Source organism: Octodon degus, unplaced genomic scaffold (genome assembly GCF_000260255.1).
Source record: "Octodon degus isolate 3935 unplaced genomic scaffold, OctDeg1.0 scaffold00017, whole genome shotgun sequence".
In the NCBI taxonomy this organism is placed as follows: domain Eukaryota; kingdom Metazoa; phylum Chordata; class Mammalia; order Rodentia; family Octodontidae; genus Octodon; species Octodon degus.
The window spans coordinates 9,045,607-9,064,384 of NW_004524593.1; the positions used below are offsets into that span (position 1 = coordinate 9,045,607).

The following is an 18,778-nucleotide window of genomic DNA, read 5'->3' on the forward strand; positions in this document are numbered from 1 at the left end:
TAAAAGTTCAAATAAACTCTCTGAGACACTTTGTTGGTACAGATTTTAAATTACAAGCTTGATTGGATACTCTCAAATACAGTCCTTAAAGAAGATTAGTTACAAATAGTTGTCAGTACTTTCAAGTGAGAAGAAATTACATTTTGGTAAGACTGGATGAATTATTTTTATGGATGAGATAACAATCCTTCCATCACCAGGTAGAATTACTCCAATTCATGCAATAAATGACTAATACATTTTTAAAAGCTGCACTAATTTTTCTAGGTGAGAATTCCTGCCTGTTTCAGGCCAAGATATCACTGTGTTCCTGAGCTCGCATTACTGTCCCTGGAGGTGTGAGTTCACCCACGGTATCTGACACAGCTGGGCCCCTAATTAGGAAGGTGTTAACTCAGTTCTTTCTTCCTAATGTGAAGCTTTCCAGGAAATCCTGGATTTCAAATAAACTGGCTAGGTCGTATATAGGTAAATATAACACTATAGATTATACACGACTGGTAGTAGACAGGAGGGAAATTGTAACTTCTTGACATAAAATTGGCAGAAAAAAGGATCACCATATTCTTGCAACTAGAAATTACAAGGATAAAGCAGAAAAAGTTTGTCTATAACCAGGAGGCCCCTCATAGTAGAACTTGTGAGAATTTTTTATAGAACCACTTAAGATAGGACAGTGGACATGTTACATATTTTACATACAATCTGAGTACAAATTCTTAAAATTTATAATAGAACAGTAAAATAATCTTCTAATAAAATCAGCATTAAGTATAAGGATTCTAAATTTCATTATGCTGTACACTTCTAAATAAATATCTTTGATCTATAACCATTGAAAATATTACAGTTTATAGTAACATGATAGACATGTCAAACAGCATTATAATTGAAAATGAAACATCAATTTTAAAAAAGCCTAAAAACATACTTAACTGAAATTATAGAAAATCATAACTCTTAAGTACATAATAATTAAATATCTAGCACTGAGATAATCAAATACATGCTCAGCAACACACCTTCAACTTATATAAAAAGCCCTTTAAATTTTATACAATCTAAATAAATAATCAGAAACACAAAGGGAGATACTGTACCAGCCAGTAACAACTAGAAACCAATGTCTACCTTTTTCTTTGAAATGAACCTAACAGAAAAACAGGAAATAATCACTTGCTAAAAAACTATAATTCATGTTTTTTTAATGTTGTCTACAATATAAAAAAGTCAAAGCAAGGCTTCCCAAATGTTAGACCACTGTACCTTAAATAAGGAAAGGCCACCTGACAGATTTAAACAAAATGCAGACATTTGCCTATTTAAGGTGTGATTGAATTTTGGCTTAACAACCCCATGATACGGTCTAAATCAAGTCCATGATAGGAATGCACATCTGAAACATCTGAATGCACGATCTGCTAATACTGAGTTATATATAATTTACTTTCACTTGCCAAAATACTGGTTTACTTTACATAAGACCAGAATTAAAACATATATGCAGGAATTATATCTTATTTATATTCATATTCTGGTTTTTAGATTCTCAGAGCATAACAGGTGCTCAGTAAGTACTGAATTGAATCCAGCACTCATCATTTCAGGAAGCGCTAAATCCATGAGGAAACCATCATCTGAGACTCAGGGAAGGCTCTTTCACTTTCTTTCAGGCCTGCTGAGTTCAATGCCATGCCTCTGTCAGAGTTCATTTCAGGGCCAACATTTCCACAGTTCATCTATTCCACAATTAAGCCTTCTTCAAAGATTTGTGCCTGCACATCATAGTGAATTTAAAAGAATAAAGATAATCTTTGTATTATTCTATGTTGGATATTTGGATAATTGCTTGAAGCACACAGAAATGGAGAACACAAACTGGAGATAATGCAAAAAGCCTAAATTACATAGCTCTCAAGGTTAACTAAAAATAACATTGAAATTATAAGGTAACTGATTTTGATTACAAACTTATTGCATGATGGCTGTAAGCAATGCCTAAGGACCAAGAGACATAAACCAGAAGTGTCCTTTCACTTGTAGCTTGACAAAGTAGCTAAAAATAGTATGGTTCCAACACTGCTCTGCATATCCTGCCCAGTGTACTCCTTACAGTACAAAGCAGTGAGGGGGAGATGAATACACTCGCTCCTCCAAGACCACCCTCTCAGTCCACAATGTTTAGATCGATATTTGTTTTATGAGCATTACTTGAAAAAGTTCCTCTGGCTGCCATTTAGAAAGTGGCTACTACTGAAGTCCCCAGGTCCTTGACAAGACGAGAGGGGGGAATATTCCAGAACTCCTAAAATAAAAGCTGTTGAGAAAGTTTCATATCTTTCATTCACGCTGCCAACATGCCTGTCCTCTTGAATGTGGCTATGAGAGGTAGATCCAGTGTTTCACTTCTGCCATTCCCTGCAGGAACTTTGTGTAATAGAAGTCCACGTTTTCTGCAAAGTCTGTACAAACAGGTGATTCCATGTCCCCGAAAGTGCAGTATAATGCAGTTCCGCCAATGCTAAGGAAAACTGTTGCTATGCACAGCAAGATAAGTAAAATACAGGAGCTACCTCCGACTTCATCTGCAAACATGAGAACAGAGTGAGGTTAGGTTTTCAACAAAGTGAAAATCCTAGTACCTGCTGATTTAAGGTAAAGGCAATGGTGTGCTTATAATGGTAGCCCTCAAGATCAGGATATAGCCAGGGAACATCTGGAGTCAATGATTCAATAAAAATCTACAGATTAGTAACTACAAAGATTCACATCGGTGAAATCTATGAATGCTGAAATTAAAACTAGCTAATGTGTACAATGTACATCACTTTCTTGAGAAAGAAGAAAAATAGCAGCTTTCCTCTAACATGCTCCATAGTATTATTTTAGAATACCATTATAGCCTCATTATTATAGTATTTTAGGAGTTCATACCACGGGACTACCTTAAATAAAGTCCACTTTATATTCAAGAATAAAAATGCCATTGGTGTTAGACTTCACATGCATCCAGTGATAGTCATTATTGTCATTTCTCACGATAGTGAAGTTGTGGCTAGCACACTGATTTTATTTTGCTTAGTAACTCTGTTAGTGGGTTTTTCTTTTTTTTTTTGTGGATGGCTCAGGCAGGGCTGGCATGGCATGTGGTACCAGGGATCAAACTACGGTCCCTGCGCTTTTCTAAGCTTGCCTAAGCAGGCACTTTAGATTGCTGAGCTATCTTGCTGGCCCAGGTAGGTTTTTTATAAAAATATCCATCTACATTGGTCTTTCTATGTTGACTACAATAAATTTCTTTGGTGGAAATTTATTTTTTAAGTATTTGGAAGAGGGTCTCACTATGCAGCTGGGACTCTAGTGATCTTCCTGTTTCAGCCTTCCCGGTACTGGGATTACAGGCATGTGCCACACACTCGGTATGCCCAGGGCAGGGCCGGCATGGCATGCAGTACCAGGGATCCAACTTGGGTCTCTGCATTTGCCTAGGCTGGTGGTTAGACTGCTGAGCTATCTCTGTGGCCCTGGAATTTCAATGATCATTCAATTATAAAGAAAAATAAACAGTACTTCAGAAAGGCTGAAAGAGTTTCATGATCTGCAACACAAGGAAAATGTGTGGAAACCTTTTGGTAAGGTAACCTGGTACTATTTATCAAAGTTTAAAATGAATTTATTCTCCAGACTACACTTCAGGGCATGAAATAGTGTTAACTGTGTCTCGGGCCCACTAGGACATGTAGTATCAATGTTTAGCCCAACCATTCCCACTTTTAGAAACTAGTTTGGGGGCCTGCCCATTAGCTCAGGTGTTTAAGTGCCTGCTAAAACAAAGTGTTGAGTGGTTCGATCCCCTCACCCTCATGCCAAACCAGACCTGCCTTGAAGGCATCCTGAGCGCCCCCTCCAAAAAAAAAAAAACTCCTCCTAGAAACTAATTTATAGATTTCCGTAACTCACAAAATCGTTTGTATAAATTTGTTCACTGCAACAGCATTTGTTATAACAAAAAGCTGAGAATAACCCAGTTAATCCAATCACAGTGGAATAGTTTATGGAACATATATAATGGAACTCTATGCAATTATTTAACAGAATAAGGTACACTTAATATGTTATCTCAGAAAGATGTGTATGATTCATGATCAAAATTTTAAAAGAAGTTATCCATTATAAGGAACTCACCTGTGTTAAAAAAAAAAAAAAAGTCATGCCTCAGTCCACATACACAGATATACACATCTACACAGAATACATCTTAAAAGAATAAAAAAAAAAAACTTCACCTAGTCCTTAGGGAAAGAGAATGGAAGAGCTGTGGGTTGATATCTTTCATTTTATTATCTCTGAATTCTTTTCTGGGGGCCGGGGAGATAGCTCAGTAGAATAAGTGCTTGCCTGGCAAGCACAAAGGCCTGAGTTCAATCCCCAGTTCCGAAAAAAAAAAAAAAAAAAAAAAAAAAAAAATTCTGAATTCTTTTCTGATTAGCATATATTATTTTTATAGGGAAAAAAACGTTATAAAACCTAATCAAAGCTTCTGTTAATAGGGAAAGAGGGGAGAGGAGGGAATGGGAAAAAAAGAAACAGCAAGGTGTACTGTGTACAGGTACAAATTCCCCATGATAACTGTGATCATTATGTGTACCTAAAATGTACCAATAAAGTAAATAAAATTATAAGTAAAAAAACCTAATCCATATCAAGTAGACTTTATTTATAAGCTTTTACAATAATACATGGAATAAACCTCCTTGGAAAAATCCAAGCACAAAAGTATCTAAGAATCTAATTCTCCTACTCCAGACGTAAACACTGTTGAAGTTGGTGTGTATCCTTCCAGATCAAGCATGCATGATTTTAGGACTTTTATACAAATGCAATTATATACTCATATGGCTCCGTGATTTACATTTCAAAATGGAGCAAAACAACAACAACAAAAAACTGAAGAGAATATACATGCAATTCATAAATATTTTCACAACAAAGGAAAAATATTAGCTGACCACTAACAAAGAAGATAAAAACAGCAAACAAACAAACAAACAAAAAATTAAAGAAGAGAAATACTATAGTAAGAAACACACGAGCTTTCCACATTGAGGACTACCTATGTGATAGGTAGAGCATGAGCTGAATTTTGCAACTTGTTCACTTATTTGAGCAACAATGCTTTAGAATAATTGAAGATGGTCTGATTTTATGTTTCTTTCTGAGATGATAAAGCAACTATATGTTCTTTTACAAATCGTGTTAATAAATAATATCCTAGCCTCAGCCTCCTTGAGTACTGAGTAATTCATTTGTGTAGCCAACTGTTAAGTATAGGGCTGAGTAATTTACCTTGATCCAAGTTATCATCTATTTCTTGGAATCTCACTCTTCGCTTAGATGGTTTCTGCTGCATTTGGGCAGGATGATCTCCTACAGAATCATTCCTCTTCTTTAATATTGACACCAGGCCTTCAGCAGGAACAACCTGTCACAAATTGTAAGAACGAGTGGTTATATTAACATGGGACATTCCAATGCTATTTTATTAGCAAAAAAGGCTAACTCAACAGAGAAAGTGAATCTTGTAAGTGCATCCATTCCTATTTTAAAAAGTCACAATCATCACAATCCTATTGAAAGAAAAATTCAATTTTTCTTTCCTTTTGTGTGTGTGTGGGGGGGTGGGTACCAGGAGTTGAACTCAGGAACTCACTTGCCAAGCAGTGCTGTGCCACTGAGCTATAACCCCAACCCCAAAATCTAAAAGAATAAAGCTTTCACTTCCACGCAGGTGACTGCAAACACAGAAATTTAAACCCACAACGTCTTTTTCTGACCCTTGAACTGACCTGGGGAAGGGCAGTACGAACAGGGCACCAGAAAAATGTTTTGTGGCTGGACTTGCCCTTAAGTTATCTGTAAAATATCACATACAGCTTCTCTTGCTTAATTATTAGCACTGGGTTTATTGTTAGAAATAAAATTTAATTGGACACAAGTTAAGTCCTTCATCTACTTACGCAGGCCTGCTTTTGGCCTTTGGGCTAGAATGGTGGAAACAAGTACTTACAACGAACCATAATGCCTAATATATTCACAATTTGGCCCTTCTTGGCAGACAGCTACTATCTAACACCTCTTCAGCCCCCCACTGTCAGCCCTCTCTACATTGCCTTCTAGGTTTCATTTGGGCCCTGCCAATACCCCCATTCTCATTCAAAAGCAAAAGCAAAATCCTTTTCCATTTTGGAGCTAAATGACTCCAAGGTAGGGAAAGGAAGAGAAAAGGATTAGTCAACAGGGCCAGGCTGTGAAGCAGGAGGCCTTATCAAGGGGCCCTACCCCACTGGCTCATTCATAGAAGCTGACTTGTGAGTGGCCTGCTGACTTCAAGCTAGAGGTGATAACATTGAGGGGCATCGTGGACCCAAAATTCAAGGTGACAGAGACTTGCCTAGATCTGATCACTCTAAGGTGAGGACTCCTGTCATGTTATTTATCAGATCAATGGCATAAAATACTTAACATGATTTTTCAGTTGCAGTCAGCAAACTCTGATGATGTATTATGTATAAATATCAGATTATATTATTTCTTTTTATAACTCAGTGCTTTTAGGGGCAAATGATTCCAGATAGTCTGCTACTTGGCTTCTCTGAACATGAATCTAGAGAAACCATTATCTGAAAAACAAAAAGAATCAATAGGCCAGCAATTTATTCTTTTTATAGAAAATACATAATTCAGGTATCCTTGTGCTGAGAAAACTGAAGTACTTTAGTAACAGTAAAATGACAAATACAAATATCCAAAGGAATAGTCTTTCAAAGCTCTCTTTAGAAACCAATACCAAAAATTCCTTCATATAACTCCTTGCATGATTTTATATTGATATTTTGTTTTTATTAAATGCTAAAAGAAGAACGGGACTATAGACTATTTTCTCCATAAATTAATGTGATACATTTACCAACAGTGAACTCACCTATGATAAGAGTTTGTTTGTTTCTTTAAAATAGAATTTGACTATATCCATGTTGGTCCCAAACTCCAAGTCTCAAGCAATGTTTTTTTAAAAAAATGTATTTTAGTACAGGGTCTATAGGGTCTCACTACACAGATTGGACTCATAGTGATTCTTCTGTTTTCAGCCTCCCAACTGCTGGGATTACAGGCATGCACCACCATGCCCAGTCTCAATTGCTGTCTCAGCGTGCCCCTGGGAGCGGAGCTGGCAGAGCATTGAACAATTCTTTTACCTCAGCCTCCACAGAGTAGTTGGGGCTGTAGGCACATGCCACTGTACCAGTCACTATGGAAAGCTTTTGTTTTTTGGCTTTTTCTCAGTGCCTAGACCCTTGAACATGCTAGGAAAGTGCTGTGCCACTGAGCCCCATCCCCCAGCCCAAGTAAGCTAAAGTGCTGGGGAGGGGGTGTTTATTTTATAATATTACGGATCAAATTCAGGGGTGCTCTACCACTGAGATAAATCACTAGCCTTTTTTTTTTTTTTTTTTCTGTTGATACAGGGTCTTGCTAAGGTACAAGTACAAATTCTCTATGATACATGTGATCATTATGTATATCTAAATACCAATCAAATCTGATTTAAAATATGACAAATGGGCCAGGGAGATACACGGCAGTCTAAGCACCTGCCTGGCAAGTGGAAGGAGCTGGTCTTGATCCCTTGTACTACATGCCAAGCTGACCACCAAAACTGGGAGTGGTGGTGCACACCTGCAATCCCACAGCTCGGGAGGCTGAGACAATAGGGTCACAAGTCTGAGTGCGTAGTGAGACCCTGTACCAAATAAGTAAGTAAATAAATAAATACATAAATACATAAAATGACAAAGTAAGTGATACGTAAAGAAAGAACTTACACAAAGACAGAACTTAGCATATTATTTGGAAAATGTAGCTGTGCCTTGAAAATAATCAAAACCAAATCTGATTTTAAAGGTTATTTTTCTAAGTGAACTAGGGGTGGCTTTACTGAGTAGAATGGCTATCTGCAAAGGTATATGATGGGTTTGTGCAGATATAAAGATAGTCAACAGGATCCCGAGCCTTAAGGCATTTGTGCTTTGCTGCTGAAGACAGTATGTGGGGGTCCTACAATTATAAAGGGAGACTGCAGCTGGACAAAGCTTTGGGGGGATAGGGCCCCAGCTCCTCCCTCACTGATGTTCTGAATAGCAGCTCCAGAGGGACAGAAAGGGACCTCAGTAACCAAGAAACATGGCAGCAGCTGGCACTCACTCCTTGCACACTGACCATGAGCTAGGCAGTGCACTGGGTTCTTTTGTTTTTTGAGACAGGGATTCACTATGCACTTCAGGCTGGCTTTGAACTCACTTTGTAGCCCAGGCTGGCCTCAAACTCACAATGACCCTCCTGCCTCAGCCTCCCAAGTGCTTGGATTACAGGCATGTGCCACCCCACCCAATGACCTATATGTTAAGAATTGGGAAGAAAGAGATGTGGGAAGAAGATTAACCAACCACTCTAGAGCAGAGCTAACATAGCACAGAAGACAAAGAGCAAGAGTGAGAACAGGCAAGGTGTATCTAGGAGGCAGCAGGGGTCCAGCTTGACTGCAGTACAGGTATAGCCTGAGAAAAAAAGACAGTAGGACATGAGAGTGAGTGGGTGAGATTATTACAAGACCCAAATATGCAGTTAAGTAGTGCTGTACAGCAATTACCCTGAGGTTACAGGGACTGACAATGTAAGAAGTATTTTAGAGCAGGAATGTATCAATAGGCTGGGTGTTAGATGGATACCTTTGTTGTATTTGGCCTAGAACATTTTTAAAAAATTAATACATTTAGGTAAGGAATAGAAACCTCTCTATAACGTTACATCTAAGTCATTTCACTTATTTCCACTACTTACAGAGCTGGCTCTTTTGTGTATCAGACTGAGACCCCAGTTTTATACTGTGATAATTTAAGGTCATTTGATAGGGAGGAGATGAAGCAAAGGACAGGGAAACTTGCTAAAGCAGCCCTTGGAAAAGCTCAGGACGAGGCAGTAAAAATGAATATTTTAAAAAGTAATTAAAACGAAAAAGACAGATAGGTGAAAGAAACATGACAATTAAGAGATGTATTAACTAGCAATTTTAAAGGGTATGACAAAAACAAAAGGCCAAGATGACATCATCTGGCACAAATAAAAATAGGCAGCCCCGGGTTTTCCCTTGGGGCCCATTAGACACCTACCTGGACCAACCATAAATCCTCATGTCTACGTAAGGAAGCTGGAGCACCCCTGCCCTCCTTGAGACAGTCACTGTGGGGAGAACCACTGGGACTGCTGCTCTGAGACTTTCACTTGTCCAAGCCCTGGAGACGCCTACATAACAGGCTTTCATAAAACCCTACCGCCTATGTAGTACAAGCTTCATGTTCACTTGGAGAGGGAACACATAGCAGCTAATCTTAAAGTGACTTCTCTGATCGTAGAGATCCAGTCAAGACCTCAAATAACAGGTGCTAAGGATGAAGACTACATAGAAGTCACTTCAATTAGGTAGCTTTTTCAAAGACAAACCCAACTACAAGTTTGGCCTGTCGCTTTTCTCCCCATTGGACAGTGCAAGGTTATACATCTATTTCATGTGATGTAAGTAGATCTAAAGACATCTAAGTAAGCACTGATAATCTAGATAGAGAGTAGGGGATTACAAAGTTCCAAGCATTAACAATGTTGCTTCTTCATCAGCTTTTAGAAATAACAAAATTGGGGCTGGGGAAGATAGCTCAGTAGAATAAGCGCTTGCCTGACAAGCGCAAGGGCCTGAGTTCAATACCTGGTTCTGCCAAAAAGAAAAAGAAAAAGAAAAAAGAAATAACAAAATCATCTTGAGTCTTAAGTACTTGGCTTGTTAAATATATATCTCTACAAATAGATTATACACATACACGTTAATGAAGAAAAATGAATAATTTTCATATGGCACATTATGTTAAACTCTGGTCACACTGGAATGTCTGACTATAATTGTTTTTAGTGGGGGGAGGCTGGCTGGTTGGTTTTGTAGTTATTGTTGGTTTTAGAGATAAGATCCTGCCATACTGCCCAGGCTGGTTGCTGCTCCTAGGCTCAAGTATTCCTGCTGCCTCAGTCTCTGAGTAGCTGGGGCACAATGATCATTTGAACCCAAGAGTTCGAAATCAGCCTGTGGAACACACAGATCTTACCACTTTAAAAAAAAAAAAGGTTATTTTTAATAAAATTTATCTAGTATTTAATTTTCACATTGCTTATTTAAAACACACACACACACACACACACACACACACACAAGCTCTCTTGCCCCACACACGTAACAGTCTACACAAAACTTTAAAAAGCCACCTGTGTTTTCACTCACTGCATCTGTAATGCCACAGCTGCAACGGAGACCTAAGGTCCCACTCCACCAGCCGCTCAAGCTATAGACCTTCCCCAGGTTCCCTTACGTTCTAGCTCTGCCTAATAAGTCTGCCTGTGCCTCACAATGATACGACCTGAAATTCTCCTTTCACAATGAGAGCCAACAAACCTATTCCTCAGGGCAGAGTAACGATCTCATCTCCTCTCTGAGGGACTGGTAACAATGACATGTACAGAGAAGCCACTCATAAAAGTTACTGAATAAGGCAACGAGTGACTCTTTTTAACTTGCCCACACTGCACAAATAACATTTTTCCTTGAAAAACTGATGAAGATAAATGATTTGCAACTTTTTTTTTGTATTTTAGGGAAGGGTCTACAGGGTGTTCAGGGTCTCACGACTAGATCAGACTCAGTGATCCACCTGTTTACAGCCTCCCAAGAGCTGGAATTACAGGTGCATGCCACCATGCCCAGTCTCAATCGCCATCTCAGCATGTCCTGGGGGCAGGGGTAGCACAGCAGGCCGAGGGATTAAACCCCTGGCCCCTGCGCCTGCTTGCAGGCACTTAATCCACTGAGCTATTTGGCTGGCCCTAATTTGCTATTTTGTAAGACAGTAAAAACTATACTTTTGATGATAATATGTCACATCTTTTTTACATAAATAAAGAAGAGTAATGCTTCATCCTAAACTATAACTTAGTAAAATGTTTCTTGGATCTGAAAAAGCTTACTGACCCTAGACAAGTCTCACTTGTACATGTCTCCACACTTATGAATATAAAGGACATTTAGTTCCTTCTGAAGTTTCTGTGGAAAACTATTTCATTTTATGTGATGACTCTAAGTGTTTAAACTAACGCAACAGAATGAGTACTTCCACTGGGCTGGCAAGGTTATCAAAACCAAGTTCCCCGGAGCCACAGCTAAGCATGAAGAAGTAGCAAGAAAATGAAAGCAGAGACCAAAAAACGCAGAATTCTGGTAAACAAAAAACACCCCAGTGTGTTCTATCACCAATACTTCTCAGAATGGGAAGATAACTTTAAGCTTTACATACACATAGTTTCATAGCTAACTGCTACTAGGAATACAGACCATTGTATGAGTTGGAGGAAGGAAAGTTATAAGCAGTAAGGGTACCTATCAGGGCAGAAAGACAACACAGGAGGCTAACAGCGACCCACAACGATGTCTGGAGGGCTGGAGGCACATGGGCTTAGGTGCCTTCCTGGTTCGCAAAGGCATCAAAACTACTGATTGGCTTATCATCCAGTTATTAAGAAATTATACTCAGAAAAGGAGTTAAGAATAAATTCTATTATAATTAGTCAAATGTGGCAGGAGAGAGCCCCCAAGACCAAGAACTTTTTGTGGTTCCTTAGTGCATTCTTAGCACTACACAACGAAGATTCTTGATAAAAATTATCAAAACCACAAAACAAAAAAAGTTTGAATTAAAAAGTTGTATATTTGTATTTATATTTTTAAAAAAATGTTATTAGAATCTAATTTTAAAAATCTAAAATTAGGGGTTGGAAATGTCGTACAGTGGTACAGAACTTGCCTGGCCCTGAGTCCGAGTCTCAGCACTAAAATCTAGAAAAATAATTAAAAAAAAATATATGTTTGCACTTGTAAGCAATCTCATTATTACCTGGATATTTTACTCCCCCAAGCCTCATTCTGAAGGCACTACATTTGGAAAGTAATAAGCATTATAGATTTTAATTGTGAAACTTTAAAAACCATTTGGCTGGGCTGGCTGTAGCTCAATGGTAGTGTTTGCTTAGTATGCCTGCTGCCTGGGGTTCAGTCCCCAGAGCATAAAAACAAAAAATTCATTTGTTGACAATGTTAGGCAGATTTTATTAAATCTCAGAATGGAGAAAGAAGTATGCAGAAAGTAAATGTTTAGTAATTTATATAGTGGCTGGGGAGATACTCGGCAGTCTAAGCACTGTGCCTGGCAAGTGCAAGCACCTGGGTTCCATCCCAGTACCACATGCCGTGCCGGGAAGGTCATATTGGCCCAAAACCATGTGTAATAGCACACACCTATAATCCCAGAGCTGGGGAAGCTGAGACATGAGGATCCACTATGAGTCTGAGCGGCGTACTGACACCCTGTACCAAATTAAAAAATAAAAATAAATTTTAAAAAGTCTATATAGCATTACAACAAGAAAGAAATTAGTTTGTTAATCATGTATAGTTTTGAGGGTGCCTAATGCATACTAATTTAAAGATCAAAAGACTTTTCAGAAGATAAATCATTATGTATTAATTTCACAGAAAAGACAACTTTACCCTTTAAATAACATAATTTAATAGCTGTAATTAGTAGGAAAACAGACCATGTAGAATATTTCACTTAGTGGTAGACTACATTAATAGTCTGACAACTTCCTGAACCAAAGAGCTTGTTAAAAATAAGCAAGAAGACAAATATTGGCTCTAGTACTTTTCTGTTAGTGCTATTTAAATTTTTAAAACTGATTTTAGGGGCCCAGGGAGCTGGCTCAGTAGAATAAGCGCTTTCCTGGCAAGCGCAAGGTCCTGAGTTCAATCTCCAGTACCAAACAACAACAAAAATACCTTTTAAAAATTGTGACATATACTACATCTGACCATTTTATAATTGGAGATATAGCTTGTGATAGAATGTGTGCTGAGTATGTGTGTGAAGACCTAGGTTCATTCCCCAGCATTGGGAGGTGAGGGGATCAGCATTTCTGCTGTATTCAAAATATTGCACAACTATTACCACTGTCTATTTCTAAACTCTGTAATCTTCCTAAACAGAAACTCAATATTCATTAAGCAACATAAAAAATTTTACTAAGAAGCAAAATCATAGTTTGTAAAGAAGCAGTTATAAATGAAAGTCAAATGGTCTTGTTAAAAAAAAAAAAATAGAACAAATACTAGGCCAAAGTGCTTCACTAACTTACCTAATTGTGGTTAAAAAACAAACAACAAAACTGAAGAAAACTCATAGTGTATTGAGACCTCACTAAAAATGGCACCAAAGGAAATTTGTAATATGAGTTGAAATGATCTTAGCTTTTCAGAGTTCATTTCTCCCATATTTTATCTATTTTTGAATTTTCTCTTAAAGTTACTAATTTTTTAAATTATGATAATGCTGAGACAATTCAATGGTCATAAATGGGTCAAAAAAATAAGGACAAAGAAAAAGAAAGGCAGCTAGTATCCTGTCAGACAAGGAAATGGGCAAAGAAGTAAAAGTAACTCCAGGAGACAGCAGGTGGGATCGAATACAGCAGTCTGATTCTGCTCTTTCCTCCATACCAGGACACCCTGATAAGGAGGGACAATTTGCGTACGGCCTTTATCATTTTTTTATTCTACCATCAGACCATGGACAATAATACTCTTTCCTTGATGTTTTTTTAAATTTCCTTTTTTACAACTTAGTAGCTTAAAAATCTATCTAACACCTCTCCATCTAATTATATTTTAAAAGTTTCTCTACCACTAGACTTTTTAATATATACTAAGAAGAGAAAGATATAGTAAGTATATACTGTATCTTAACTTGTTTATGTATGAGGAAAAAATTCTTACTAGAATAGGATTAATCTTGTCTTTACCATATTTCCTGGGAATATCAAAGTCATAAGATTATAAAACATGGTTTTATAATAATGTATACTATATCTAGAGGCATGCAATATATCTTCTTGAAGTATAAACATGATTAAAAGTCATTTTATTCATACACAAATAAAACTAGTAATGATTAAAAGTTTCTAACTAGAATTTTTACCTCATGTTTAAACCCAGGGAAAATTTAAGAAAAGGCAATATTTTGTAAATATATTAATTATTAAAATTTCATTCTACTTTAAATTCTATTTCATCTGTAATTTACCTCTGCAACTTCTATCCTTTTCGCAAGATCATCAAGAGAAAGACAGCTATCATCAGAAGGCAGACTCTCCTGCAGACTATAGGATGCTTCTTCAGGAGAAAGATCTTGAAGGAGATCAGAATCATCATCTTGGTTATCTTCATAGGAAAGAGAATCTTCAGTATCTTTTAAGCATCCTTCCAAAAGGCTATTCAAGTAGTCTTCTGTTTCTTTACCAACTCGATCTTCCTTATCTCCTTTATCCTCTGGGGCCATATACACTTCTGGAGGCAGTGTGCTCAAGGCAGATATTTTATTATTTTCACAAAACACATTTTGAGAGCCAATCTCTGAGTCAGTCTGACTCTGTGGTGATTTTCCATCACTGTCTGTGAGATCAGGTTGCAGCAGCGTATTTAATTCATTGTTCTCAGGTTGGTCCACAGGCACCGCCTTAGAAGCATCCTGAAGTGGCAAATGAAGTTCTTTTCTTTGAGTCTGTGAAAATTTACCCTCAGAAATCAACACAGGAGGTATATGATCACAGCCTGGTAAGATCAATGGCTCTATCACTGACTCACTAGAGGGTAACACCTTAGGGTCGTCAGCAATGGCCTCTAGCGTGGCCACATCTGGGCAGTTCTCTGTGGGAGCCTCCTGCAAGCAATTGATAGTCTCACAAGCATTCTCAGCAGAGTCTGGCTCTGAGCTGCTCCCAGCTGTCTCTGAGGATTGGGCGTGGAGCTCCAGCGAGGCTTCAGTGCTGCAGAGTGGCTCCTCCGTGTGGTCCTTTCCTGCAGTTACTGGAAGGCTCAGGGAATCTGCTGGGCTGTCCATCTGACTGTGGCCGGCACTGCTCTTCTGGGGCTCTTCTTTATGAGGGCTTTTTACACTTGGTTCCATGCCAAGACAAGTTCCACTCTCTACAGGTGAAGAAAAATAAGCTGTTTTAAAATTCTAAACAATGCTTTGTAGAGAAAGAAAAAATATACGATAGTGTAACACATGTAACACAACAATATTCTAGCCCTGTAAGCAGAAATTCTGTTTGTTGTATGATGCTGTATTTAGGTATTTACTGAATACCTAAAACATTTAGTAAATAATTCTTTACATATAAAAATTAGCAGATTACTGAAAAGCTTAATATGAATAAATTATTGTATTTGAACATGAGTTTTCAAAGGTTTGAAAGGTATTTCCAACATTCTGGCCTTTTACATTTAAATTAACATATCTATTGGCCTTCTGATTTACATTAAGTTGGAAAAATTATTTTCATTATATTTAAGACATGGTATGGGCTGGGCCAGTGGTACATGTCTATAATCCAAGCCATTCAGAAGAGGCAGGAGATTGCTAGTTTGAGGCCAGTCTGGGTAACTTAGTGAGACCCTTTCTCAAAATAAAAAAGGCCAGAAATAAAAAGAAGCTCAGTGTAAAAGTCCTAGATTCAATCGCCAGCATTCTTTTTATTTTTCATTTATTTATTTTTAAATGTATTTGGTACAGGGTCTCACTACGCAGCTCAGATTCATAATGATCCTCCTGTTTTCAGCCTCCCCGGTGCTAGGACTACAGGCATGCGCCACCACGCCTAGACTCAGTCACCGGCTCAGCACGGTGCAGCATGTGGTATCAGGGATCAAACCCAGTCCCTGCGCTTGCCTAAGTAGAGCTTAATCTGCTGAGCTATCTTGCTGGCCCTCAATATCCAGTATTGAAAAAAGTTTTTAAAAAACACATAGTATGGCAAGTAAGTATTTCTGTAAGAACCTGAGTAATATATTTATATTCAAAATGTAAGACCATATTGGTTTGAAAGGCTAAGAATGAAGCTGAGTGTTTGCCTAGCATGTGTGGGGCCCAGAGTTGTTTAATCTCTAATACACACACAGACACACACAGACACAGACACACAGACACACACACACACACACACACACACACACACACACACACACAAATACTGGTTTGGTCTACTAACAGTAAAGAGACAATAGTCTGTTCTGTTCAAACTTGGAGGATATGTGTTCACCTTGGCAGCACATATACTAAACTGGAACGATGCAGGGAAGATTAGCAAGGCTCCTCCTGCACAAGGATAACATACAAATCTATGAAGCAGTCCACATTTTACACATACCAACTCCCCACAAAGAATGTAATCACATGTACTACAAACATACACTAATAAAAATTTAAGAACTGGAAAAACTGTAATCCTGGCAGTTGAGAGGCTGAAGCAGGGAGGCTGTCATGAACTCAAAGCCAGCTTGGTCTCCCTGGTGAGTTCAAAGCAAGTCTGGACTACACTGGAAGACTCTGTCTCAAACAAAACAAGATAAAAAAAAACCCCTCAAAACCAAATTTGAATGTAATACCCTTAATAGATAAATGTCTTTTCAAAGTTCTGGGAACTTCTTAAAGCAAGGCAGCAGAGAATAGCAATAAAAATAAGAAATTTTGGCAAGCTGCAGAAACACGTTTTAATTTTGATATTGGTTTCAAGTTAATTGAAATAAAATTAACTTAAAAATTATTTTTCAAGTAAAACTACAGTTAAAAATCTTTACATAAGCAGTCATGATGGCACATACTCCTAACCCCAGCAGTCTATAGACACAGAAGCAGGAAGATCACTGTGAGGTTAAGGCCAGCCTGGGCTATTATGGTGAGGTTAAGGCCAGCCTGGCCTATTATGGTGAGGTCAAGGCCAGCCTGAACTATACAGTAAGACCCTATCTCAAAAACAAACAAACAAACAAACAAACAAACAAACAAAAAACCTGGTGCAGGGTTTCACTATGCAGCTTGGACTCACAATGATCCTCCTGATTTCTGCCTCCCTAGTGCTGGGATTACAGGCATGCACCACCATACTGGACTCAAAACAAACAAAAACAACAACATATAAACAATGAATGGAAATCACACTGACTGGTAGATAACAGAGTACACAGCCTACTCATCCTCAGTTTATTGCTGTGTTCAGCATCTTTAGTTAGTTTTAACTGTTTAAATGGCATAGTATTTAATTTAGAAAAATAATAGCCCAATGGTAAAGAAAGACAATAATAATTTTATTCCATTTTAAATATAATTGTTAACTGACAATTGAGGCCCATATCACACCAAAAAAAAGACATTTCTCAAAAACAATCTTCAGATTTCAGAGAATTAGGGCCTGGGGCTCATGCCTTGAACTCTGGAATGCAGAGGGGCAGCTGTTAGTAGAGTGCACAGCACCTCTGCCTCACTGACACAAGCATCAAATGAGGATCAAGAGAAGGAAGAAGAGGCTGCCTTCTGGGAGAATCCTGCATCCCTTCTTTCTCCCCACACAAAAGAATCACTCAAAGTTTAGGAGACTACAACAAAAAGCACAGACATTTTGCTCCCCGTAGGTTGTTTGCTTTCACACCCAGCTTGCTGGCCTGTCCCTCTGTTTAGACCTCAAGAGATAGGATAAGGATGGCCATAGTCAAAAGAAAAAGAAGCCATGTCTCTCTTCCACAAGTTTCCACAACCACAAAGGTGCCAGTTGACCTTCACTGTCAACCTGCCTCCTGGAGAGGTGACTGGGACACAGGCCAGTATACTCCTCCACTGATGGTTCTGGCTCTGGATGATGCTGGGAGACAGGTTCCTTGGGGGGTGGGGTTATGATGCTGGTGCTGCCCCCTGCCCTGCTGCCCAGCTGCCAAGAAGTGAGCAGTCTTGCTCCACCACATCCTCACATCCTGTCAGTATCCCTAACTTGTCTTATAAGAGAAAAAGGAGATAAAACTTTGGGAAAAGAAAAAGTTCTTTTAGAGAAGACAGAAGCAATTGATAATAGCATTATCACCTTGTACCTTCTTCTGGGCCACTCACCTAAACCACCTGATAGTTCCTCTTTAATATTAGGGCTCTTGGGCCCAGGAACGTAAAGCTGAGCAATATAAACCGGTAATAGAAGCAAGCATCAGGAAAGAAAATCACTCTAAAACATGTTCATCTTTATCTTTTAGTTTTTACAATAAACAAATGTATTTAGAAAAGTTTCTAAAATTCTTTTGACATAAAACACAAAGTGGTATCAAATACATTATTGAGTGCTTTAGAAATATATATACACAAATTAAAGTGTATCAGACATTAATAAAAAAAGGGGTGGAAGGATAAGTTATAACATAAATTATCAGGAGAGAACTTTTAATGATCTAGATTTACAAAATAAATTTCTATAAAGATCCACTGGACAACTGTTTTTTTAAACAGGAAAGGATGTCTAAGTATACCAAAATCATTTCAGGGCATTTTTGTATAGTGTTTTACTGAAAACACAGAAATGATTTTATGCTTTTATAAGATTTTAAATTTTATAATTCCAGGGGCTGGAGAGATGGCTCAGTGGTCTAAAGCACCTACTTAGAACAAGCTTGGCAAAGCATCAGGAACCGCGGTTCGATCCCCCAGCACCACATGCCAGCCAGCCCCGCCCCCTGGTGGGCTGAGCTGGCCACACACAC

General features: G+C 38.2%; 1 protein-coding gene and 1 non-coding gene across 2 annotated transcripts in view; one reads left to right on the forward strand and one right to left on the reverse strand.

The window, feature by feature from the left end:
- Positions 1 to 1,099: 1,099 nt before the first annotated feature.
- Positions 1,100 to 18,778, reverse strand: part of Cnst (consortin, connexin sorting protein) — a 116,293-nt gene continuing 98,614 nt past the window's right edge. Inside the window, exons 9-11 of the mRNA XM_023710184.1 lie at positions 14,286 to 15,187; positions 5,347 to 5,482; positions 1,100 to 2,585 (exon numbers count right to left, since the gene is read on the reverse strand). Of these exons, the coding sequence (XP_023565952.1) occupies positions 2,380 to 2,585; positions 5,347 to 5,482; positions 14,286 to 15,187 (1,244 nt within the window). The 3' untranslated portion in view covers positions 1,100 to 2,379. The remainder of the gene's footprint in view (positions 2,586 to 5,346; positions 5,483 to 14,285; positions 15,188 to 18,778) is intronic.
- LOC111815525 lies at positions 16,295 to 16,403 on the forward strand. The gene has a single exon (XR_002820208.1). It is a non-coding gene; the product is annotated as a U6 spliceosomal RNA (small nuclear RNA).